The following is a 24,724-nucleotide window of genomic DNA, read 5'->3' as shown; positions in this document are numbered from 1 at the left end:
AGTAGGCAGCAAGTCAATATACAACTTGGATCCTAATTATAACATCTCATAAATTATTGAGATGATGAGCTAAAATTCCAATAACATTAGGTGCAATCGGTGACACCTAGAAAATAACCCTTCATCAAAGAAAAGATCAGTATAGGAAGCAAGTCTATGTATAAGGAAGAATATGATATACATATGATTTATATAAATAACATGGAAATCAACGTAGCATTGAAAATAATTAAAGAGCACAATCTGTTAACTATACTTCAAAGATGCCACATAGAAAGTTTATTCTTTTTTTTTTTTTATAAAAAAATTAGGGAAAAATACATAACAAAGATAATAGATGCGTAATGCATTAATTAGCAATTCCATGTTTAAATTTATCTCGAGCGACAACAAAAAGAAAAATAAAATAAAATGGAGAACATAGTGAGAGGATAATGGACAAGTTTTTTTCTTCTTCTTCCAAACGGTAAATGAATATATCTATTGATTGAATCTTAAAACTAATGAACAAATAGAGAATACAATTTTTTTAATCCCAACAAATGGATATTAATGAGTGGTCCTTTGTTGTACTTTTTTTTTCTCTGATTTTGGCCACTTTCCGTGTTTGTCTTCACAGTTCACATCTCTCTTTTTAGTTAGTGGTTAATGATTATATATGTGTATGTGTTTCATTGCATTTATATAATGTATAATTATTTGGTGACCAGGTTCTCTTCACAAAAGTAAGAAAGGCAGAAGAAAAGGAGCCGGATGATGCAACAAAAGAGGTCTTGCAAAGTTTCACAGTTAACTTAGAGAGATGCCTTAATCCATCGTAGAAATCATAAACAATTTAGCCGGCTAATGAAAATGAACTTCAAACAAAATCTACACATGTCGCTAAAATTCAAATGGCTCGTAGAGACAATTCCCAACTATTATAAATCATTTCTTTCATTCCCTTACTATATTTTAACACTAAAAAATTTATGGATTCAAGCTTTGCTCTGCTGTTTTTTTTTATTATTGTATGTGGATGGATGAAATTATTCGGTCAAAATTAAAATTGCTGCAGCCGTTAATTACGTATACTAATTATTTTAAATTTCTACCGCGTGCATACTTATTCCAACCATATATAAAAATATATAGAAATAACATTAGCTTTATTTATTTATTTATTTTTTTGCTACCTATCAAATTTTCAAGAGGAGGAAAGGAGACTATGAATTGAGTGTTTTAAAAATTAATATTGATAATATGAAGCCAATAATTCCTATATATATTGATGTTGTAATTTGTTGATATATTCTCAAATTATCGGTGTGTTAGAACAGTGGGCAAAAAAATAACTGTAGTCTGAGTTCAGAATTTAAAGAGTAAGATGTTTCAATCCTAAAAATTCCTTTACATAGAGGTTCTATTTTTAACATGAATTCCAAACTTATTGTCAGTCTTACAAATCATGACATTACTGTTATCGCGAATGATCTTCATGGCTTTCGGCACTGGTATTACAATCGTTTGTCGACCAAGCTTGTATCTTACCAATAAGCTTGTATCTTATAACAACTCATCTACTCAGCCATTTTTCTCTTATGTAACAATCCAGGTATGAAGGTGTTTTTATCAAAGTCAAACTAAGAGAGATCAATCCTAGAACTCAGCAATATCCAGTCGTAATAGTGCTATGCCCTTTTCACGTATAGATTGGTTTCTATATGTGTAAATTTATTTTAGGTACACACTACTGCACAACCATATCATTTTTTTTAATCAGAAAAATCAGAGGGTACTACATGTAACCTAAATATATTTTTAAAACTAAGCGAACGCCAAAAGGCCTATATATTTGTTGTCCCACAACGTATATATAACATATTCGAATCACGAAAGTGATAGACAACTTTAAGGTAGTTAAGTCAATATAGTTTTCAAAGGGCATGAAACGGTTAAACTTTCGAGTGTTGGAAACAACAATTCTATTCACATATAACAAAGCCCTAAAGGGAAATGACACATCTAGACAATTTTCTTGAGCAACCAAATTTGTCGATAGAAAAATGGGATAATATACAATGCTCCTATTGCAACCGACCCCTCTTGTGAGTAATGGGCCAAAGCCTAGTCATCGAATTCTAGAGCTAAGCAAAGCATGCAAACTTGTGAAGTGAGGACCACAGATCAAATATCTAAAACTTAGCATAAGGTACCTCTCCCACTTGCATTAGTGAGAATATAAAATTAGAAAACAATTAAGGGACATTGCCACAAATAGAGGGGTGGTCTTAAAATATTGGCACAGTTTGGCCACCATCTCTTTTTGCACCATCCTGTTTTCGGTTAAAGAATGAACAGACAGAGGTAGAAAAGCAAGTGTAATCGATGAGAATGAATACTACAAAAAGATTTGTGGCAGTGAGTGATGTTATAATTCATTTAAAAATAAAATAATAATAAAAAACGGGTCACATAGTACTAAAAGGAGGTGGAGGGACCTTGGTATGCATGAAAAGCAAAGCTCATTGGTGTGTTGTTTTCCATTACACTTGTACGCTTTCATATCTCTCCTTTCCCTTTACTTCCACTTTCTCTCTTTCTCTCTCCTTTGCGCGTGTGTGTGCTTTTGCTTGATATTGTACCGACATGACTCCAACCTAATGGGGTTAACTCTGCTTCTGCGTAGGATTCGATGCTGCTACTCCCTCTTCAGTTTCCACAACTGAGTTTCATATGTTAGTGTTCTCCCTTTGTTTCTTCTTTTTCTTGGAGTTAACGGCTCTTGTCAACTCACTCTATGGACCTTGACTTTTGTGCTTTTTTTTTCGTTTCTCTAGCATGGTTTTGTGATTCTGCTAGTGGTGTACTTGGTTTACGTATCTGGGTTTCGTATTTTGTATGTAAGATCATTTCTAGTTTATTTTTTGTACTTTTCTGTTGGGATAGTTGTTGGGCTGTGCCTTTCTTGATTGTAATTCCCATCTTACTTTTGTCTTCTTCTAATTATCTTCACTTTTATGTCCCACTTTCAAGCTCTAAAGTCTTCAGTTTTTATTGCTTTGGCTTTCTAGAATGCTCTTGTTAACTCATTTTGTGTATTATTGTTATTGATTATTGATATTCTTAAGGCATGGTAATTGAAGTTCTGTTTTGATGTATATTTCAATTCAGCTCCTTTCCGTTGATGCTTATGCTGAAGACTGGATAAAAATCTGAGGTGTGTGATATTTCTCTCCTCTATTCTTCTTTTTCTTTCTTGGTAAATTTGATCTTTTAAAACTGTATATTGTATCTGGCCCTCGGGTAACTGTTTTTCCTTTTTTGGTTACAGGAAGTTGTTTACTGTACACAAAAAAATATTAAGTTAGAAATCATTTTTTGGAGGCTGTATATGGCGATGCAAACTGTTTATCTGAAAGAACATGAAGGAAATGCACACAATTTTGTGGGGCAGTTGTCATCTGCAGCTTCAGCACCCTGGTGGAGTGCTTTTGGATCTCAATCGGTTCATGGGGAGTCTTGTGGTCAAATGAAACCGTTTTCATTGGAGCTGCCTAACTGCATAGACCAACTTGCTGCCACTAAGCCATCGACAAGAGGAGCTGAACAAGTTTTGGGTAAAGGACTTACAACTCAGTTTACCATCTTTCCAGGTATTTAATTTGGTTTTGGATTTGACGTACAATTTAGTTACGTGTGTTTTAACCAAATTAGTAATTGTAATCAACTGTGATCTTTTGCCATAAAATTTTTGGGAGATGGATATCATGTGAGGTGACTTATGATGATAAACAAACAGTAAACGATATAATAATTCTGTCTGGAAAAATCTAAATGGAGGGTATTAGGCTGCACGTATCACTTTAGGGTGTGTTTGTGGAAACATGCTTCCACCAAATATTTCTTGTCACGTAATGGATGGGCAAACGCCTATACAAACACATTTAGCTGCACATAGTTTGGGAAATCAAAGAAAAGGCAAAGATTATTCTTTTATTTATTTATTTATTTATTTAAGCTTTGGATGAATAGAAACTACCTTGCAACAAATGCTAGAAACTACCTTGCAACTAAACTGCCTATTGTCAACTCTTTCTTTTTTGTTTTTTTATCCTTCAAAGAAAGCAGAACATGGTAAAGTAGCTTCATATGTGGGCAAGCTTTTGTTTTAAGACAAATTGTTGGTTGAGAGAAGAATGATGTGCAAACAATGGGCCTTGTTGTTCAGAAAATCAGAATGATGGTTGCCATCACCACAAGGAAAAGAATTATGCGTATGAAAGATCTAAGGACTTCAACATAATCTTTTATGTTGATTTACTAACATTAGAGTGTGATTAGTTGTGCTTACTGACTTGTACCGGTGAAAGATAAAAAATGCCTTCATTGGAAACATTGCGGAGGAGCCTTTAGCCCTTTACCCCTTTACCCCTTTCCCAAAGAAATACAAAGGTTAAATCACTCATAGTTTTTCTCCAAACTCAATTTTCTACGGTCCAAAACCGTTTAAAAAGGCCCTTATAATTGTCAAACAATGAAAAACGGTCCCTATTATAGTTTTATAATTTCACTCTAAAAAGGGAACAAATCCAGTTAACATAGTTAATTTGCATCCTTTGAAAACTATAGGGACTATCTCAAATGGTTTTAAAACTTGAACTCTAGGGACTAAATTGAATTTTGAGTGAAACTACTGTGAACAAGTCATTAATTTTAAGGTATTAAAATTAAACATCGTTTGAATTTTTTTCTGTCCTCAAAAAAAGTCATTAATTTTTTTTAAAAATTTTTTAGAGAGCATTTCAGTGCTTAATTGGCTTCAATTTTGAGGAAACCACTTTCCACAGACACCTTACAAGGGACTTCTGCTTTGGTGCATTTCATAAGCTAAGATATTGCAGGAGGAAGCCCATAGATTGTGACCAACAATAGGATATATTCACTCAGACTTTGAAACACACACACAGTTGAACTTGTGTTTTCAAATTATTTGTATTATGGATGATACAGGATGAAGCCAATTCCTGCATGAAGAATGATTCCTGTCTTCCCGTTCCTTCTTCTCATGCTGTCTTCCAAAATTCCATAAAGATTGTAATCATAAAAATGTTGGTTATCAAATCGTAAGACAGATAAAATGAGATAATCCTTTTATGCCCATGTGCTTCCTTTGAACACACTTGAAATTGATTTTTTCTTGGCTTAAGTTCTGATTAACCTAAAATTATATGAGACTCCAATTGAATTGTTGATTACGTTGAAAACTATTCTATGCTTTTTTGTTTTTCAATTGTTTGAAGTGAAAGTTTTTGCTGCACTTGACACATCAACTTTCCTGTGGTTAACCATTAAGACGTTTCTTCTTCAGATGATTGTAAAATGTCAGATGATGCACAAAAGCTTCAAACAACCATATCACTGCAGTCATCACTTGCTGACCCCAACTCTCGTTTTGAGATAGGATTTAGTCAGCCCATGGTAAAACTTCTCTCAAAAGTAACCACTTTGATATTTTAGCATTTCATTTTTGTGTGTAAACATATTTTTGCTTATGCTTGGTATCTTCCCCTTTGTAGATATGTACAAAATATCCTTATACGGATCAATTTTACGGGCTGTTCTCAACCTATGCACAGCAAATTTCGGTTTGTCTTTTACTTCAGCAAGCTTTTTAATCCTTATAAACCATACCATGCTATCAAGTCTCAACATGTATTTGCCTTTAGTTATTATTTGCTTATCTAGTGTAAATCATTCTCTATTTACTAAATCATCTAAGTACCCTCTGTTACAATTTAGGGGCGTATAATGCTGCCACTTAACATGACATCTGATGATGGACCAATTTACGTAAATGCTAAGCAGTACCACGGAATCATTAGACGCCGGCAGTCCCGTGCCAAAGCTGTACTTAATCACAAATTGACTAAACGTCGCAAGGTATGATTCCTCATATTTTAAATATTTTTTCATCTTTGAACTAATGAACATAATGTGACCCCAAGGGCCAACAGAGTATATCTGAGTTTAAAATTATGATATGAAGAACATTTAAAATTTAACATAATAAAATTTGTAATAGGCATTTGTGTATTCAAATATCCAATCACCACATAATCACATTCTATGCTGATAGTGATCACACACATTGATTGCTTGTGAAATAGTATTATTTCCTTATCACTTTTGTAGTTATTTGAGTTTTATGTTTGTCTTACAGCCCTACATGCACGAATCACGCCATCTCCATGCAATGCGGCGACCAAGAGGATGTGGGGGTCGCTTCTTGAACACAAGGAATTCTGTTAGTGGAAATGGTAAGAGCGGAAATGAAGTGCATAAAACAGTTGAACAATTGCATTCCGGTGGCTCTCAGAGTTCTGAATTCCTTCAATCTGAGGTTGGAACTATGAACTCATCAAAGGAGACTAATGGCAGCAGTCCAAATATTTCTGGTTCTGAAGTAACTAGCATGTATTCGCGGGGAGGCCTCGACAGCTTTTCCCTCAATCATCTTGGATCTGCTGTCCACTCTCTGGCAGACATGATCGATGGTGGGCGTGGTATGATCATACCCCCCAAATGGGTTGCAGCAGCAGGTAATTGCTGCAACCTTAAAGTTTGATTTGCAACATCCTTGTTGAGACCAGATGAAGAAGCTTTGTTTCAGTTGATTGTGTTGGCTGTGACAAGTTTCGTTCTGTAGGATCGTCCTAACATCTGGTCTAGGCAATCCATCCTTGGCTCATGCGTAGGCAATCCATCCTTGGCTCATTATTGTACTTGTAGGCAACTCATCCTTGGCTCAATGTACCTGTAGTAGTAGTAGTACTGTCTTTGTCTTTTTGCACTGGAATGTCTTTGGCATGGTACAAAACCAATGACTTGATATCCTGATGCAGAAGACAACTATGTGTCTTTGTGTGAAAATAAAAAGCTTGAAACTCTAGTTTTCTGTGCTTCTAATAGTTGTCTAAACGTGGTGTTGTATTCTGTATTTCTGACTTTGAGGAGCAATGTATTATAGAACTTTGTCCTGTGATCTTTGTAAGAAAAATAAAGCATTGGTGTGTTTTTCTCCTCATGAGTATCGTCCAAGTTTTATTATTCTTCGCATTTGGAAAACGGCAAGCCCGGCGAATTATCCCTGCTGATGAAGCATGCAAGTCAAAAGTAGGTGTAATGGCTAAGAATTTCATGTGGTATTATTCACTTAGCCAGATGGTATTATACAATTTCAATCATATGGATTCTGGTTCAGTTTTCAGCTGTTGGCCTGTGTTTCCAGACTTACTTTGACAAAATAGAAGGAAACACTCGTTAGATGCTGTAGTAAAGACTTATGTGGCTCTAGGTATTAGGCTCGTAGTTAATTTGTTATATCATAACTCATAAATAACATGCAATTAACTGTTCTTTATAGTAAAAGAGAACTGCCTGTGTTTCTGCAGAAGTGGGACAGAGATGTTGCTTAGTTGAGATTCTAAATTTCCTGTAAATCATTGAGTTATGGAAATTTGGTTGGAATATGTTACTTTCTAATTTTGGGGAGATAACAGCTCAAATTCTTGCCAAATTACCATCTCCAAGGCATCCACGAAACAAGTTGCTCTATCAACGTTTCTTTTTCATCCCTTTAACTTCATACTTGACTCGTGACATTACCATTACGGGTGTTTCAAAGGATTGTTATGGAGTGGTCTAGGTGAGTTTTGAACTAATAGTGATTCATTGAGCTGTAAATTACTTTAATATTTATTAATACTTTTAAAATTTTACAATAATCTCTGACTAAGATTATCAGCTCTGGACTCTTAATGGCCTAATACTTTTTTATCACGATGAATTAAGATTACAATAACAAAATTTAAACTAGGATCTTATACATATTATTTTAACTAATTACATTAAGTTCATCTAATGACTTAAAATAATATGACGAGTAAATAGATGAGGCGTAATACATTGATAGTTAATTAGAAATTTTAGTGAATAACTTTATTCATAACATAATTTCTTATTAGTTTTGCAAAATTAGATTATAGAAATTAAACTCTTATATTATATTAAATTTTTTTAAAAATTACAACATAATAATGTTTTAAAAAATAATTTAATATAAAATATTGAACATTCCACTCAATAACAAAACCATACAACTGGAAAAGGATGATTTTTTTTAGTTAAACAATTGGAAGAAAAAAAAAAATGTATGCAGAGAAGTAAAAGTAAGATTTGGACATGTTCCCAGCCGGAAGCAAAGAAAAACCTTATCCTACTCAGCTGTTAATTAGAAAACCCCAACAGTTGTTGTGTGCCGATTCCATACCCAATTCACTTCTCAACTCTGAAACCGCAACCCTCTCTCTCACTAAATGGCTTCTGTTTCCTCTTCCCCTATCTGCAACAAAATATACAACCTTTCCATCACCCACTCTTCCATTTCACTCACCAGCAACTTCCGCCAACGACCCATATGCCTGAAACCTCTCACTCTCAACCTCAAGTCCCAAAGTTTCAGTCTTTCCTTTCTCCCACTTCACCGGCTTCCCCCTCCTTCCGCTGCCTTTGATGGGTTGGAAGTGGCTCAAGACAGCACAGAGTCCCAACAAGAGGAACCACAACCAAACACACTAACCTTTGGAAAAGCAGAACAAGAGGAAGAGCAAAAGGTTTCGGACTCAAACGATGCTGGGAGGCTCTATGTTGGAAACTTGCCATATTCAATAACGAATTCCCAATTGGCTGAGCTCTTTGGAGAAGCTGGCACTGTGGCGTCTGTTGAGGTTTTTGTCCTATTCTTTTTGCCATTTTTATAGTCCCTTTTCGCCCTTTTTTATTGATAAATTCAAGGTTTTTGTGGAGCAATCTAATGCTGGTCTGTGCTTTTTTTTTTTTATTGTTGAATTTTATAGATTGTGTATGATCGTGTCACGGATAGAAGCAGGGGATTTGCATTTGTTACAATGGGGAGTGTAGAGGATGCTAAAGAGGCAATTCGAATGTTTGATGGCGCGGTAAGTCTCATACATTAGCTGTTACATAATTTTGTTGTGAGAAATGCTTGCAACAAACACACTCTTCTATCGGATGCACTTAATGTAAGTCCTACTGAATATGCGAGTCTCATTCCCCATTTGATAGGTTTCATTCCCAAACTAGTGTAGTGAGTCACATGAATTTCAATCAATAGGAGATAATATGCTAGAAGGAGTTTTAGAGAGTGTGTTACTAGTACTTATGCAATGTTCATAATCGTAATGACAAGGCCTTTCCATAAGAAAGAGCTGCTGTTCTAATCCCGTTAATTTATTTTGTTCTGCTGCCTTTAATTGAAGTAGTGTTAGACATTCCCAAGAGCATGTTTTGGTATTCCATTACCGAGTTATCAAAGGATAAATTACTTATGGATCATGATATATTATTCTTGAAAGAAAAAAAATCCAACTTGTAAACTGCAACTTTTTTTTTTTTTTTTTTTTTTCCTTTTGGCACCATTTATACTAATATTTCTATATAGTATCTAGTAACATTACATCATGACAAAATGTTGGTTAACATAGTATTTGGTTGGAGGGAAATGGAAGGGAGGGAAGGGGTTTTTATAAACTATTATTGTTTAGTTTAATTTTTAGGAGAGGAATAGAGGGGGGCAAACCCCCTCCTCATCTAATTTTAGCTCTCCTCCAATATTTGAGGAGATTTGGAGGGGAGGGAGGAGATTTTTAAAACATTTTTTTTATAATGTCTAAAATATCTCAACTTATGTTTTTAAATTTAAAATTATAGACATGCAAAGGTAAATTGTTTTTTGAAATCCTTCATCTCCCCTTGTGAATCAAACCAGAAAAGAGTTATTTACTCTTTCCTCCATTAAAATCTCTCCCCTGTCCTCCTCTCAATCAAACAAATTTTTTTACCCCTCTCCTCCTTTGATTCCATCCGTTTGTAAATGATGAAACTGTGAGTGGATGCAATAACTTAGTGCATTGTTAAAACTTGGTTATAAATTAGTTGGGGAGATCATTTTAATTTGCCTTCCCTTACTATCATTTTGGATTGCATGTTATTCTTCCATAGCATCTCTCTTTTTTTGGTTGTTCTTGTGATATAGGAGATATCTAATCTAGTATCTTATAAAAAGGCATACACTAATGCCACTGGAAGGCCTTCAAATTATTTTATTAAGCCTTGATCGCAGCTGAGCTTTCTAATCTAAACTATCATCTCAATGCTAATGTTAATGACTGTTTTGACGAACAGCAAGTTGGTGGTAGGACTGTTAAGGTAAACTTCCCAGAGGTACCCAAAGGAGGGGAAAGATTAGTAATGGGACCAAAAATACGGAACAACTACAGAGGCTTCATAGATAGCCCTCATAAGATCTATGCTGGAAACCTTGGTTGGGGACTGACCTCACAGGGTCTTAGAGAAGCTTTTGCTGAACAGCCAGGCGTATTGAGTGCTAAGGTCATCTATGAGAGGGACAGTGGGAGATCTCGAGGTTTTGGTTTTGTTTCTTTTGAAACTGCTGAATCTGCATCAGCTGCCTTGGACGTTATGAATGGTGTGGTAAGAACAATTTTGGCATGTTAGTTTTGTATCTTAGAGCTCATATTGTGTTATCAGTCTAACTATATACCCACATTTCTTCTGAATGTGATGTAATGTTTTTCAGGAGGTACAAGGTCGGCCCTTGCGGTTGAATTTGGCTGAAGCGAGGACACCTTCATCTCCTCCAGTAAATGATGAAAATGCAGGAAGCAATGTTGAAAACTCAGAATTGGTGTCTAGTGCCAGAACATAAGGAAATACAATCGATCAAAATTTTGCCCGCAAAATGCATCATTTAGCTTCTTCCTGAAAGGTTCCTCTTGGCAAATTTCTTGTCAATTGCTAGTCACATTGTATACACTAACTAGACCTTCAGGGAGTTGTGAAATGTAGTAGTTATTGAACAAATATTGAACATATTATAAGGGGTCGATGTTAATTATACAGTTCGTAATTTTGAAAGTCTAGCTTTTCAGGGTTGGATGAACTAATAGTGGCTGATCAACCATTGTAGGGTAATTTTTAAAACTAATTATGTAAATTAGGCTGTTTTGAAACTATTTATACCTTTGGAGCAATTTATTACAGTGTCACTATAGTGTCATGTGTATTTTATTTTTTTTTAGAAAAGTCATATTATAAAAGTTGTCATAGCCGATAGTGTTTTAAATAAAGTCATTACAGCCACTGACGACACAAAGGTTTCATGTTTGCTTGGAAATTTTAAAAAAATAAATTAATGAAGTCGTTATAGTTTATAGTGACACAATTAATTGTTTTTTAATAAAAAATTTATTTAAAATTTTAATATATAATATTTTAAATAAAATTTAATTTATTTAATTATTTTTAATAGAGTATAATTATTTTTTATAAAAAAATAAATAAATGAAGTTACTACAATGTGTAGTGATACAATTTATTTATTATTTTTAAAAAATTAATTTATTTAAAATTTGACATATAATATTTTTAAAAAATTAAATTTATTTAATAAATTTTAAAACTATCATATACTGTTATAAAATAAGAAAAAAATAAATTTATTTTTAATTGAATTATTTAATATAAGAAATATAATTATTAATATATATATATATATATATATATATAAATTTAAATATAAAAAGGTGAGTAAAAGATATTTCTTAGCATCAAACTAATTTTTTTTAATTACTAAATAATAAAATTATTTTTAAATATTAATTAAATATAATAATGTAATTATTTTTTTTATAAAAAAACTAATTTAAAATTTTAGCCCATATATTAAACTAAAGAACCCGCTTTGATGTTAGCAAAAGAATAATTCAAGTCATTTTAATATCATGATTGCTTTGCATATAATATAAATTTATTGCGCCCAAATTGATAATTCGTCCAAATAAGCCAGACGATTGTCAACTCTTGGGGTGGAACTTTGTAACAATCTTATGCGAAATAAATAGGTATCATAAAACTCCAAAAGAAAAGAAAATTCGAAAGTGTTACTTTTTTTTTTTTTTTACACCTTCAGTAGTGGTACTCAAAATCACGCTTTTAGATCGATGTCCATCATTGTCAACTACAGATTCTACATCACATTAACCGAACAATATTTTCAAACAAAGCATAATGTCAATCCGCCTCCTCTGATATACTTCCAGTCGTGACCATCCCTTTTGGCTAATCGGATATTTTTGGCTTCTGGCTCAGTATCATAGTTTTTTACGTTATAATACAATAAACTTATGAAATGCAAGAACTTGTCATACACTCATCAGTCCGGCCTCTGGAAATCAGTTTTTGATTTGTCACTTCCCAAAAAGGAACTGGGAGACAATCTCAGTTCCACTCTTTCTCAAGAAAATGAGGGTTTGAGCTAATAAAAGCAAAGAGAAGGCCAAGTCACTAGCAAGTCTATTTATGAAGAATTACCGCCAGCAAGAAGAGCATCAGCTGCAGAGTCCAAGTCATGAGGGAAAAAAATCCTGCAAAACAATATTTTAATTGGAGCTCCAGAATACATATATTAGGTGAGCAATACACACATGCACACCCCATAGAATACCAAGAGACAGTCCTTATGCCAACGAGTTACCAGAATTAGGCAGGCAACATGGATACTTTGAATCAAAATTCATTGTGTAATTACCATGCATTGATTAAATTGAATTTAGACCAACATAATTTTGTAAAATTGATTATAATTAAAATTGAGTTTGAAATAACGTGATTTTTATTTAAATAACATCATAATTTTTTTTTAAGAAAATGATGTTTGGATATTTTGAATCAAAATGGATTGTCCATTATACTTCTTTTAAAAGGCAAAGATGAGAGTAAATGAGAAAAATACAACTAAAAGTTCAAAATTGATTTTGGATGAAGCAAAAGAAACTCCTTATTGTTTCAAACCCACTGTGATTTTATTTATTAATCAAGCATTATAATTCTTAGTAAAACCAAGTTTGACTCTCTTAAGAAAGTGGATTATCGGTTTAATTCAATTTACAAAACCAATGAAAATTTCTCCTCACTTATATACTATATTTTGGTTATATCTCTAATTAATGTGGGATCTCTAGTAGATTCAACTCACTATGGTTTCATCACAACCAAACACATCTAAGGCTTTTATTTAATATCTTGGCAATCAGTTAAAGTTCAACTTTTAAAAGAAAAACAAATATGCAAGGCCAATTTGCTAATCCGAGCCAAAATTGGCCCAACTTGAATTTTGCACAAAAAAATCTAAATTTATGATCAAAATTTGTGTATTCACCTTCCGATGACTGTGATGCACACATTCAATACGACTATCAGATATGATATTTGATAGTGATATATATTCAAAAAAATTCAAATTAAGAACATACTTAGTGAAGTGAGGCACATAAATTCTCCGGTGTATTGCATACTCCCTTACATGTACTATTCACTTTTCCAAAACTAAAGTTGCAAATTAGTATGCACATAAGCCAAGTCTTCTATCCTTTTAGGATTCAACTTGTTTCTTTTCAATGAGTAAATAAAAGAATAGGCACTCCAATTCCTTTCACAAAAAGATACCGAACTAGGCTAAGTAAACACTCAATATGGTCACTGGAAAATAGTAGAAGTAATCGATAGGTTTTTGAAAGATTTTGTGGCATGAGTCCCTAAATTTTAATTTTGTTAGCAAATTTATCTTTCTGTTATGTTCAGTTACTAGCTTTATTAGTTTCTTAAATAGTCAATAGTGAAATTTTAGGTTGACACCTATTTTCTTTCCTAGATGGCTGTTTCTCTTACAATCACCTAATATAGACTATAATACAAGGTTTTGATACTTTTCAATAAAAAATGAATATTTTGTTATGTTTAAATATTTCGCCTATGGGTGTTCTGGTTAAAATAGAAGGTTGTTAGGTTTCGTAGAGTTTCCCGTAGTTAGAATTTTCTGTCTCAGTCATCCTTGATTTCTTAATTTGTTTTGGCAACTAACATGTAACCCTTGTTTCATCTATTTATGGTTATGCTTCAATTAATAATTCCACAAATACGCTATTGCTTAACATTCTGGTGCACACTGCACAAGTATACCATGTTAGGATAGACAAAGAAATTAAGGATGGTCACTCCTTCAGTAACAACTCTGTGACTTCCATTTGTGCAGCTAACATCAACCTATCATCAGATGAAGAAATTAAGGATAACTAAGACAGAAAAACCCAATTACAAGAAACCTTACAAATCCCAACAACCTTCCATTTTAACTAGAGCACCCATGACCAAAATATTTAAACACGATAAATGTTCGTTGTTGATTGAAATGTACTAAAATCTTTCATTATGATCCATATTAGGTAATTAGGAGAGAGAACAACTAACTGGGAGAGAGAATACATACCAATCTGGCAATTAACTATTGACTGGTCATGAGACTAACTGAGTTAATAACTAAATATAACACAAAAATTAACTTGCATAACCAAATTAAAATTTAGGGACCCAATTGCTAGAAAAAAATCCTTCAAGGGCTTATTAGCCACCTCTACCTTCTTTCAGGAACCAAATTGGGTGGTTACTTGAATTAGGCTACACATGAAACCTCGAAGCATGCTTTTGAAGGGGAGGGACAAAAAGCCATGAATTATCCACCAAGATTTAGGATCTAATCATCTATCTTCAATTGAATCACAAGAAACAAAATAATTTGTTGGCAATGAGAAAGCAACATATTCAAGTGTGACCTTTTTTTAACCGTAACTGTCATGAAATGCATGAGACTGCTTTGATGGTCTGAAATCTTGAAGTGGCATCTATGTCTCATGAGGAACTAGAAATAGATGGTGCTCAAGGAGATGATGAAATTGACATTGTTCCCATTTTTGGGCAATAAGAAATGATTTGCAAATTCTATTTTATATTTGGTAATGTCTAAAGAAGTATGTTCTTATTTTGGACTTTTAGAAGAATAATTTGCAATTTCTGTTATATTTACTTATGTTTAAGAAGTATGTTCTTACTTTAAATTTTATTATGTATCATATATTTTTCAAGAATAGATATATCACCATATTGGATTATATAATATCTGATACTCGCATCATACTTGTGTAGTTATGCATCATAGATGATCAGAAATTGCACGTTATTATTTCCAATAAGCAACGTTACCTGCAAGTGTTGTTGTACAATGTTCTGCTAAGATTGCCCACATCATCGATGCCTTTACAGCCAGCAACTACTTCAAGAACTTGCCTGGAAAATTAGTCATTTAGATGCAGTTCTACAGTTGAAGTTAAATTCATTTAGACATAAGTGTAGGATAGTCTAAATGTCTAATTAAAAAAACAAGATGGCAAATACTAACAAATCATGTTGAGGGTTCAAATTTTAGAAAACTTGAATGTTCATTTTGTAACTATGGTGATATTGACCAGAAGGTATTTCTTGTGATAATAAGTACCACAAAGATATAGATGTAGTCAGTAAACTTGGGAGTTGGCACAAGCCAGCTTAATCAAAACCAGTCCACTTACCTAACTAAACAAGGTTCATTGCGGCCTTTAACAATGCTCTCTTGATCATACTTCTCTTTCTTCTTAGAAGGCCATGTAGATTTAACAAAACCAATACCAGCATGAGTATTCTTGATTTCACAGTACGGTGAGTCTGTCTCAATCATCATTCTCTCAACAGGAATACTCTTCACAACATCAATGTTCTCGGTCGTCTTCAGAGAGCACCCATTTATCCCTGCCAAAGAACCAATGATGGATAATATTCATGGGAAATAAACGGCACGTTTATATTCAATCACCATAATCCAGTAACTGAAAGTGAAATTTTATGCAAGTTAACTAACAAGGAAATAGATATTCAAACATGACAATATCCTCCACAGAAACACATAATTAACCTTTACATACAAACACACCACCTATATGTTCATTTTCTTTGTCTTTTCTCTTCTTATCTAAAACAACAGAACCAGTAATGTAAAAACACAAAGCTTTCTCAAAGTATATTCATCTTTTATCTCAAGGAAATTGCAATTGCACAACCAAAATTTACTTGGGTTCTATTTTTAGAAAGGCAAACCCTAAATTTAGACATATCTAGGTGACTTCAAGTAGGTCACAAACATAATAAAGCTTGAACGGGTGGATTTACCTATGTACATTTTATCAAATGAGAGAAGCTTAATGCAATCATCCAAACTACCAGTAAATGAATGAGTGACTCCAGCAGTGAACCTGACATACAAGTAGATATGGTTAGTCCAGCTTCACATCTTGAAGTGAATCAAGTGATTATCATCAAATACAACCAATGCAACAAATGCACTTATATTTTAATACTAAAGTTACAGTTTTGTATTTTAAGCTCGAGAATAAGGTACATAAGATAAAAAAACCTCAAGGTTACTTATTTCTTATTTGAAAGTAATTTTTGTATTATGTGTTGTCAAGGCCCCAAGGTAATTATTCTAACCATTCAAATGACAGATTATGTGTTTGAAAATAATCATTAGTATCTCCAAACAAACCCCTTGTGCACTTTATTCTAATGGATCTTAAACCTTTTATATCCGTTTTTCCTTCAATTCTTAATTTGAAAGCAGAAATAACTTAGCCAAGGGTGGCAGTAATACGGTCTAATCCTTGCAATTAAATTCATTTCCCAATATAAATAGAATGACAACCTAACCAAAAGACATATTAAAGCAGCATTATTTGAATATTATCAATTTCAAAATAGTGAGATCCAGCAATCACACCTGTCCTTATTTTTCTCCATTATTTCACAGAAATCTGTGGCAGCTGCTCGCATGTGCAAAAACATAGGCAGTTTTGTGATATATGCTAATTCAAATTGCTTCTCAAAATACCTTGCTTTCACATGGAAAAAACAAATGATTCATAGATGATTTTAATATATTATAAATAATATTAAAGAGAGAGAGAGAGAGTTAATATGAAACATATCTAACAAAGGTTATGGCAAGACTGCTTACTTCTTTTGAATCTCTACTGGACAAAAATGAAGCCTGTCATAGTCCAATCCACATTCTCCAATTGCAACCACCTTGCACATGAAGAAAAGTAAGAATAATATGACAGTTATTTCTAAATGGTTACTCAGGTAGTTTCTGAACTAAAACACAAGTTCTGCAACTATATGAGAACGACATACACAGCGGCATGTTTATTACAAATGAAGCGGAACTCAACTATTTTAACACACATACAAAGAGAATATATCAATCAGATTCAGAATTATTGAGGTCTGAAATATCTAGTTAAAATTAAGATATGTTTGATAGTTTTCTAACTGCTAGAGTATAACCACACCTTTCCTTTCTGAATTCCCTCTTTAGCTAAAGACAAGAGAGCCTGAAAATGCTTTTCTGGATCTCCACTCTCCTCAAATTCCTGAACCAATATACCAAATCATGATTACAAACACAAACACTTCCATCAAAACCACTCCTCACTGAAGAACCCCTAAAGGAGAAAAGCAACCTTGCAACGTGTTGGATGCACACCAACTGTGCAGAAAAGTCGTCCTATGATTGACCAATAAATCATCAAATTAGTGAAAATCTACATCCTGCATTTGAAAATCATCAAGAGAAAGTGATGGTAACATGGCAAACCATCTGTTTCCGCAATTGCAAGCGCTTCCCTTGATTCCTCCAGGGATCCACCTGTTACCTGAAACACAAAAAGCAAGTCCTAACACACCACAATTCCACAAATCATGCAAACATAGAACACAGTTCATATTTTATGGGATCAAATTGGTGTGTACAAAATCTTATCCAAACAAATGACCACATTTTAGCTCCAGAAATTCTGTTCAACGGCTTTAAAAACCCGAAGCATCTCAAGTTCTCCCAATTAACGCATATAGAATCTTCTTCAACTTTCAAATTTCACAACTCGGTACGATTTTTTATTAATTTTCTTAATTCATAATTAAAGCAGAACTAACATTCATAATAAAACTTGAAATTACAGATTTGAAAAGTTGGTTGAGAAATAGGACACATTACAATAATTCTTTGGACACCAGCAGCCCATGCTCTGTTCAAAACGGTTGCAATATCTGAGACGTGACATTGCTTGCCGTGGTAGATTCCCATAAACATGCCATCTGCACTTTCCGAATTAAAAAGAGAATAGATGAATAGGAAAACGAAGTGTTTGATTAAATGCCTCACCGGTGAAGTTGACGGCTATATCTGCATTTGTTTCGTTGCAAATGAGAGTGTCAGTTGGTGTCAGTTACTATGACAATCGAATCGAGACGCAAGTGTTGTGTGTTACATACCTATCATTCGAATACCTGCCATGCCTGATAGCTGATAGCTCAACAGAGTGAAGAACGACTTGATATCGTAACGCGCAAACTGATTTGGGCCTCCCCCTTTTCAACAGTGCTCAATTTTTCATTCTATGTCTACTCATCTCTAGTTTATATATTTTTTTATTTATTAAAATCTCTAGTTTATATTTAGAATACATATAAATGATGGTTTTTTTTTTAGTTTTTTTTATAAAAGTGATTTTTATTTAAAAAAGCAACTTTTTCATTTTTTTTTATAAATTTATTTTCTTAAAATGAGAAATTATTTACTTTTTTCTAAGAAACAACTTTTATTTGTTTCTTAAACAAATTTTTTTAAAAAAATACTCATTTAAAAACATTTTTTAAAAAAATTAAAAAAATAGACTTAATATATATAAATAAAGTATAAGTTTTTTATTTACATTTAATTTCATTATATAAATATATAGTAAGTTGATTTAATTTTATAATAAATATTCAAAAATCATGTCTATATATGATAATGTTTGGTTAGTTTTTTTTATTTACAAAATTTTTATTACTATCAACAATTATTGTTTATGAATAATTTGACATTTGTATTTCTTAATCAATAATTAAATTTATTTTTTTTACAATAAAGAGTTGTAACTAAAAGTATCATTTTATCTTTAAAATGCTACACTATGGTGATTAGTTATATTAAAAAAGAAACTTTGATTAGTTAAGTTGTTATAATTAAGGATGAAACTACAAAAATTCAAACTTTAATTAGGGTTATCAATAAAATTATTTGCCTATTTAGATCAATTTTTCGTATGCAGTACTTAAAAAAAATTAAAAACAGGTGATTTAAAGTTTTTTTAAAAGCTAAATTTAGTTTATATATAAACTAATAATATGTAGATCTTTCTTATATTAACTTCTTTAAAATATTTTTAACTTAAATATAAATTAATTTTAACTTATAGAAAATTTTATAATTGATTGTTTAGTGTACCAATAGTGGGATGCATTTATATATTGGATATTAACAATATAAGTTACACTAATTGATTGAAGAAAAAAATAGTCTTTTAATTACATGATGGTTGCATAAAAATATAGCCACCAATTAAAACATTTTATTTTATGGATTTTTTTAAACAAATTTAAATATTTGACAATTGAAATTAACTATTAATTATATGTAATTTGATGATAATCGGTGTAATTTTTAAAATATTAATTAATTCTTTTAAATGGGGACAATAAGATAATGATCCTTAATTAAATTTAAGAAATTATATAAGTTGTTAAGTTACTAATTTTTTTGTTTGTGCAACAGAAGTCACTCCTTGTGAATACAAATTGATTTTTTATTATCAACTTTGTAATATTGTATAATGATGATGTTGATGAAAAAAAAATACTAATAATTCATAAGTGTGGACGAAACGAAACTTAGTAAGAAAATGAATAAATTAAAAACATAATATGTAATAAATATTTCGTTCATGCAATCGGCTAGAAACAAACAAAAGACTAAATAAGCTGCTAGAAACCAAAATGATACGTAATTTACCCACATTATAAACCAATTGAAAAACAACATTTATAAACTGTACCTTTGAAAGTTTTAATATATACACAAGAACGTACATATAACCAACAAATGAAATATTGTACTTAAAAGTATAGGTCACGCCTACAATATCTACACTCATCCACACTTCCTTGTTAACATGAACATCATCCACCCGTAACACTTAATTTGCCTCCCTTCTCTTATCTTTCAACTTCATTCAAAGAGGCCAAGAAGAGATAAAAGTGCTTTAGCTCCGGCCTCTGCGTGCTAGTAAAAGTTCATTGTCGAAAAAAACCCTCAAACAGTTAAAGAAAAAGCACAGATCGAACGTACATGTTACCAGAAAAATACATGATCATGACAGAAAGAAAGGCACTTTCACATGGGAAGAAGGTCAAGGCAGGTTTTGGTTGACTTGACTACCAAGTTTTGATGTAAGATCCCACATGAATATCATAGCCATGCCACTCACCAATTAATCTGACCAATTTCTGAAAACAATGGGGAGAACTATAACCAACATGATAATGAAGAGGAGTATGGCAAAACAGGTAAAGTTACGAGTATTCTTCTGATGGTTCCTCACAACTTGCAACTGCTGCACCCCTTTGGTGACGAAGGAATTTGCAAGTGCCACATGGCTCTCAATGTCATCCAATTGTTCACCCTGGGGTTGAATCAACACAGCCATATCCAAGAACAGTTGGTGCAGCTCGTGTAGATTTCTCTCTATTTCTTTCATGGTGCCGTGCCTCTCCTGAATCTCTTGGATGGTGTCCATGATGCTGGCTCTCCCTTGCTGCTGGATCGCTTTCTGCAAGAAACTTTCACTCTCACCTGCTCCACCATAATGTAACAATTAATGCAAAGACCAAAATAAGAAAAACAAAACATGCACATGATCGGGGTTATGTTATGGTGTTTTTATGAGAAGATATTCTATGAGAATTATTTTTACACACAATTCTACGGTGATGAGATATGGTCTATTTTAGGCTTAAGTTCTCATCATTTTATTATTCAAAAAATCTCTCAAATATTGAAGTATATATGTGTTTTATAAGTTGTTATTTTTATTTGATTTTATTGACGTGAGGCTTGTTTATATCCTAGTACTAATACTATACTGATACTAGTGATATATATATATCTTAATAAGCAGACAGAAAGAGTGATGAATTTGTTACCCGTGGAGATGAGGAGGTCAATGGTTTGTTGATCAGGGTTCTCTCCGGTGACAGCGTAGTATCTACGTTGCACGGTGTCTCTGTACTCGTACGATATCTGCTCCCTCAGGTTATTGAAACTCTCCATGGAGTGTCTGAGGTTCTTGGTGAGGGCTCCGACAAGAGCGGTTCGGGTCCGGTGGGAGTAGGAACCGGGTCCGCAGTCGGGCAAAGAGAGTGCGGCTCGGTTGGCGCGGTGGAGAGCCTCCAAGCGAGCCTTGACGTGTTTTGCCTTGGTGAGTGTGAGAGCCACGTCCATGTCCATGCGCGACCGAAGCTCCCTCACGCCCTTTGGACTGTGAAGCGTTTTCCCCTGTTGGTTGGTTGCTCGCAGGCTCAGCTCGAACCTCTCTAGCTCCTTCACCTCTTCCTTCACTGACTCCACTTCTTCCAAGAACTTGTTCAACTCCCTCCCACCATGTGTTATCTCTATCACCTGCTCCTTTTCTTCCTGCTTTCCCTTGTAGAACAAACCCGATAACAAGTCGTTCATGTTCTAACTTCTTTATATATGCTTTTTTTATGAACAAGGCTCTTTCCTTTTAGATCTAGCAAACCCAAGTGAAGGCTTTTATAGTGTGCCAATACTGCCTGCTTTCTCTGGGAGAGGAACAGAAACAGAAACAGACCATACTTATCTAGTCAACTGGAATATCGTACTTTTTCTACATTTATTTCATATAAACTTGAAGCTTGCATAACCAAAAAGAATAGACAAGAGGAAGCACCCCACAAATAGACGCAACACATTAGTTGAGCAAAAATTATTATAGGGTCTTCCCATGCATTGTTTGTATATATATTATATAGCGATTGGTTAGAATTATAAATATTTGATAGTCCTGAATTATCTTATAATTTTTGTTAGTTGAGATATATATATGAGTTAAAAACATTTTGTTTAGTTACCCGTTTAAGTGATTACTTAACTAGTTTAGTTGTGTATGATATATGGTAGCTATATATTCTGAAACTATAGTTTAAAAGTAACCTTCTACGGCGTGTACTGGCTGAAAATGAACCTTCCTATCCATGCTTGCTCCTTGGACGTTCCAATTTCCAACTAGTTTCTGTACAACTCTTATCCAAAATAAATTTGTATAGTTTTTATTTTATTAATTAATTCCGTTATTTGAAGATGATTTTTCTTTTTCACATTCTTTAAACGTGATATTATATATAAGAGGTTGCAGAAACTCTTTATAATACATACTTTTATTATTTAGATGTATTAAAAAATTATAAAATTATGAATCAATCTTGTTAAATAAGACGTAAGATCTATAAATATTTATCATTTTTAATATATATATATATATATATATATATATATATATGTTATTAGTTATTACAATAGAAAATTAAAAATAAACAAATAAACGAGAAATTTTTCGTTGCTTAGAAATTAAAAAAATATATATCTGAATTCAAGAGTTGGTTACGATAGAATGTGAAATGTGGCACCCCATTGTAAGTTGTATCAGAATATGGTACCTAAGTTCTTTTTTTTTTTTTTACGGAACTAAATTTATGATAGCTAAGTTAAATTGTGCAATTCTATACCTAAAACCAAAATAGTTATGAATGTATAACAAAAAAACGATAAAAAAAATAACTTTGGCCCGATATTGCTCTTACATATTTCTTGATACGATTGAAAACTCAAGGCCGCACGTACATGTTATTAATGGCTTGTACATTTGAGAAGTTTTAGATTATTAAGATGATCTATATATATTATATATATATATATATATATATATATATATATATATATGTCTCCATATTAGTGAGATATTATCTGTTTTGGGCTTAAGTCCTCACGATTTTGCTTTTCGACATCACCCAAAAGGTCTCTCAACCAATAGAGACAATTGTGTGTATATAAACCCATGTGCATCCTCTTGGTTGAACGATGTGGAACTTTGCTTGCATCCCGACAATCCTCCTCTTAAACAAAGGACCACAAGACCACGGTTTAACCCATCCCCTGCAGCGGAAACTACGAGTATACAGAGCTCACTCATGCTCAGAGTGCTTGCACCGCCGCTCCATTATGACCTCCCTGTTAAGTTGTTAAGTTTCCGTTTTGTTAAGTTTCTGTTATCACGTACTCATAAGTGTTCTTAGGTTGTTACGTTGTTATTTTATTATTTTTACGTGCCTATTTTATCGCTTTACAATATGGCACTTTCAGCTTTGCAGTTATTGTAAAGGCTTATATAAGCCACCTCTGTTTATGGAATAAATCATTCTCTCGTTGCATCATTTCGTGTCTTGTATACTTTGAGCTTTTACAATTGGTATCAGAGCTCCGCAAGGGGCCTGGTACAGAGTGTGAGTATAGAGTGTTGTGAGAGAACCACAAAACATCCAAGTGTGAGAGTACAGTACGTGGAAAAGGGAGATGTCTACCATAGAGAGGTTCGTGCAACCGGCCATACCAAGGTTCGATGGCCATTATGACTTTTGGTCCATGACGATAGAAAACTTCTTACGAAGCAAAGAATTGTGGCAGCTCGTAGAAGAGGGCATTCCAGTGCTTGACGCCACATCCACTGAGGTTCAACGCAAGAGTGTGGCAGAGTCCACTCTAAAGGATCTAAAGGTAAAGAATTACCTATTCCAAGCTATTGATCGGGAGATTTTGGAAACCATATTAGACAAAAGTACATTGCAGGCAATCTGGCAATCCATGCAGAAGAAATATCAAGGCTCAACAAGAGTAAAACGTGCTCAGCTTCAAGCACTACGTCGTGAGTTCGAGCTTTTAAGTATGAAAGAAGGGGAGAAAGTAGATGCATACCTAGGACGCACTCTCAGTATAGTCAACAAGATGAAATCAAACGGTGAGAAAGTAGATTCTAGCACGGTAGTTAGCAAGATACTCCGATCGCTAACTTCCAAATTCAACTACGTGGTGTGTTCCATTGAGGAGTCTAACGACTTAAGCACCCTCAGCATTGATGAACTTCATGGCAGTTTGCTTGTCCATGAACAAAGAATGCAAAGTCTTCAACCAGAGGAACAAGTATTGAAAATCACTCATGATGACCGATCTGGAACAAGCCGTGGCCGTGGTCGTGGATACAGTCGTGGCTGGGGGAGAGGTCGAGGCCGACAACCATTAAACCGAGCACTCATTGAATGCTTTTACTATCACAAGCTCGGCCACTTTCAGTATGAATGTACCGAGTTTGAAAAAAAGGCTCACTACGCAACATTTGACGAATCAAAAGAAGCAGAAGATGAGCTATTACTAGCAACATATGAGGAGATGCCACAATATGTCCACGAGGAACACTGGTTTTTGGATTCCGGCTGCAGCAATCACATGACCGGAAACAAGCTTTGGTTTACAGAAGTGAGGGAAGAGGGATTTAATCGATCTGTTAAACTCGGAAACAACACAACAATGGCTGTCACTGCGAAAGGTAGCATTCGAATTCAAATTAATGGCACCTCTCATGTCATCACCAATGTTTACTATGTTCCAAAGCTTAAGACCAATCTCTTAAGTCTAGGGCAACTCCAAGAGAAAGGTTTAGCTGTTCTATTTCAAAATGATACGTGCAAAATATACCATCCAGATTGA

The 24,724-nt window shown here is 33.5% G+C and overlaps 5 protein-coding genes across 5 annotated transcripts; 3 read left to right on the top strand and 2 right to left on the bottom strand.

The window, feature by feature from the left end:
• The first annotated feature begins 2,510 nt into the window (after positions 1-2,510).
• On the top strand, positions 2,511-7,066 carry LOC109808274 (nuclear transcription factor Y subunit A-10). Its single transcript, XM_020371189.3, has 7 exons — positions 2,511-2,717; positions 3,154-3,199; positions 3,314-3,635; positions 5,351-5,460; positions 5,559-5,627; positions 5,782-5,922; positions 6,203-7,066. Exons 3-7 carry the CDS (start codon positions 3,374-3,376, stop codon positions 6,605-6,607), a joined length of 987 nt encoding a protein of 328 aa, XP_020226778.1. The 5' UTR covers positions 2,511-2,717; positions 3,154-3,199; positions 3,314-3,373; the 3' UTR covers positions 6,608-7,066.
• Positions 7,067-8,239: 1,173 nt separating this feature from the next.
• On the top strand, positions 8,240-11,129 carry CP33 (chloroplast RNA-binding protein 33). Its single transcript, XM_020371696.3, has 4 exons — positions 8,240-8,768; positions 8,898-8,999; positions 10,246-10,554; positions 10,661-11,129. Exons 1-4 carry the CDS (start codon positions 8,358-8,360, stop codon positions 10,787-10,789), a joined length of 951 nt encoding a protein of 316 aa, XP_020227285.1. The 5' UTR covers positions 8,240-8,357; the 3' UTR covers positions 10,790-11,129.
• Positions 11,130-11,967: 838 nt separating this feature from the next.
• On the bottom strand, positions 11,968-18,460 carry LOC109809471 (TatD related DNase). The gene is made up of 12 exons (XM_020372799.2): positions 18,340-18,460; positions 18,230-18,250; positions 18,062-18,162; positions 17,663-17,720; positions 17,529-17,572; positions 17,358-17,438; positions 17,021-17,091; positions 16,784-16,894; positions 16,177-16,259; positions 15,543-15,759; positions 15,178-15,261; positions 11,968-12,506 (listed from the first exon to the last, which is right to left on the bottom strand). The coding sequence occupies exons 1-12, from the start codon at positions 18,359-18,361 to the stop codon at positions 12,440-12,442; spliced, it is 960 nt and encodes a 319-aa protein (XP_020228388.1). The 5' UTR covers positions 18,362-18,460; the 3' UTR covers positions 11,968-12,439.
• A 1,445-nt stretch (positions 18,461-19,905) lies between these two features.
• LOC109809780 (syntaxin-121) lies at positions 19,906-21,984 on the bottom strand. Its single transcript, XM_020373177.3, has 2 exons — positions 21,091-21,984; positions 19,906-20,740 (listed from the first exon to the last, which is right to left on the bottom strand). Exons 1-2 carry the CDS (start codon positions 21,620-21,622, stop codon positions 20,379-20,381), a joined length of 894 nt encoding a protein of 297 aa, XP_020228766.1. The 5' UTR covers positions 21,623-21,984; the 3' UTR covers positions 19,906-20,378.
• A 1,621-nt stretch (positions 21,985-23,605) lies between these two features.
• LOC109807241 (uncharacterized) lies at positions 23,606-24,724 on the top strand. Its single transcript, XM_020369759.2, has one exon. The coding sequence runs from the start codon at positions 23,606-23,608 to the stop codon at positions 24,722-24,724; it is 1,119 nt and encodes a 372-aa protein (XP_020225348.2).

The sequence above is a fragment of the Cajanus cajan genome, chromosome 6, assembly GCF_000230855.2.
Source record: "Cajanus cajan strain Asha chromosome 6, NIPB_CcT2T_4, whole genome shotgun sequence".
Lineage (NCBI taxonomy): Eukaryota > Viridiplantae > Streptophyta > Magnoliopsida > Fabales > Fabaceae > Cajanus > Cajanus cajan.
Note: the sequence above shows the minus strand (reverse complement) of the source record. Positions and strands in the feature narration are given on the sequence as shown.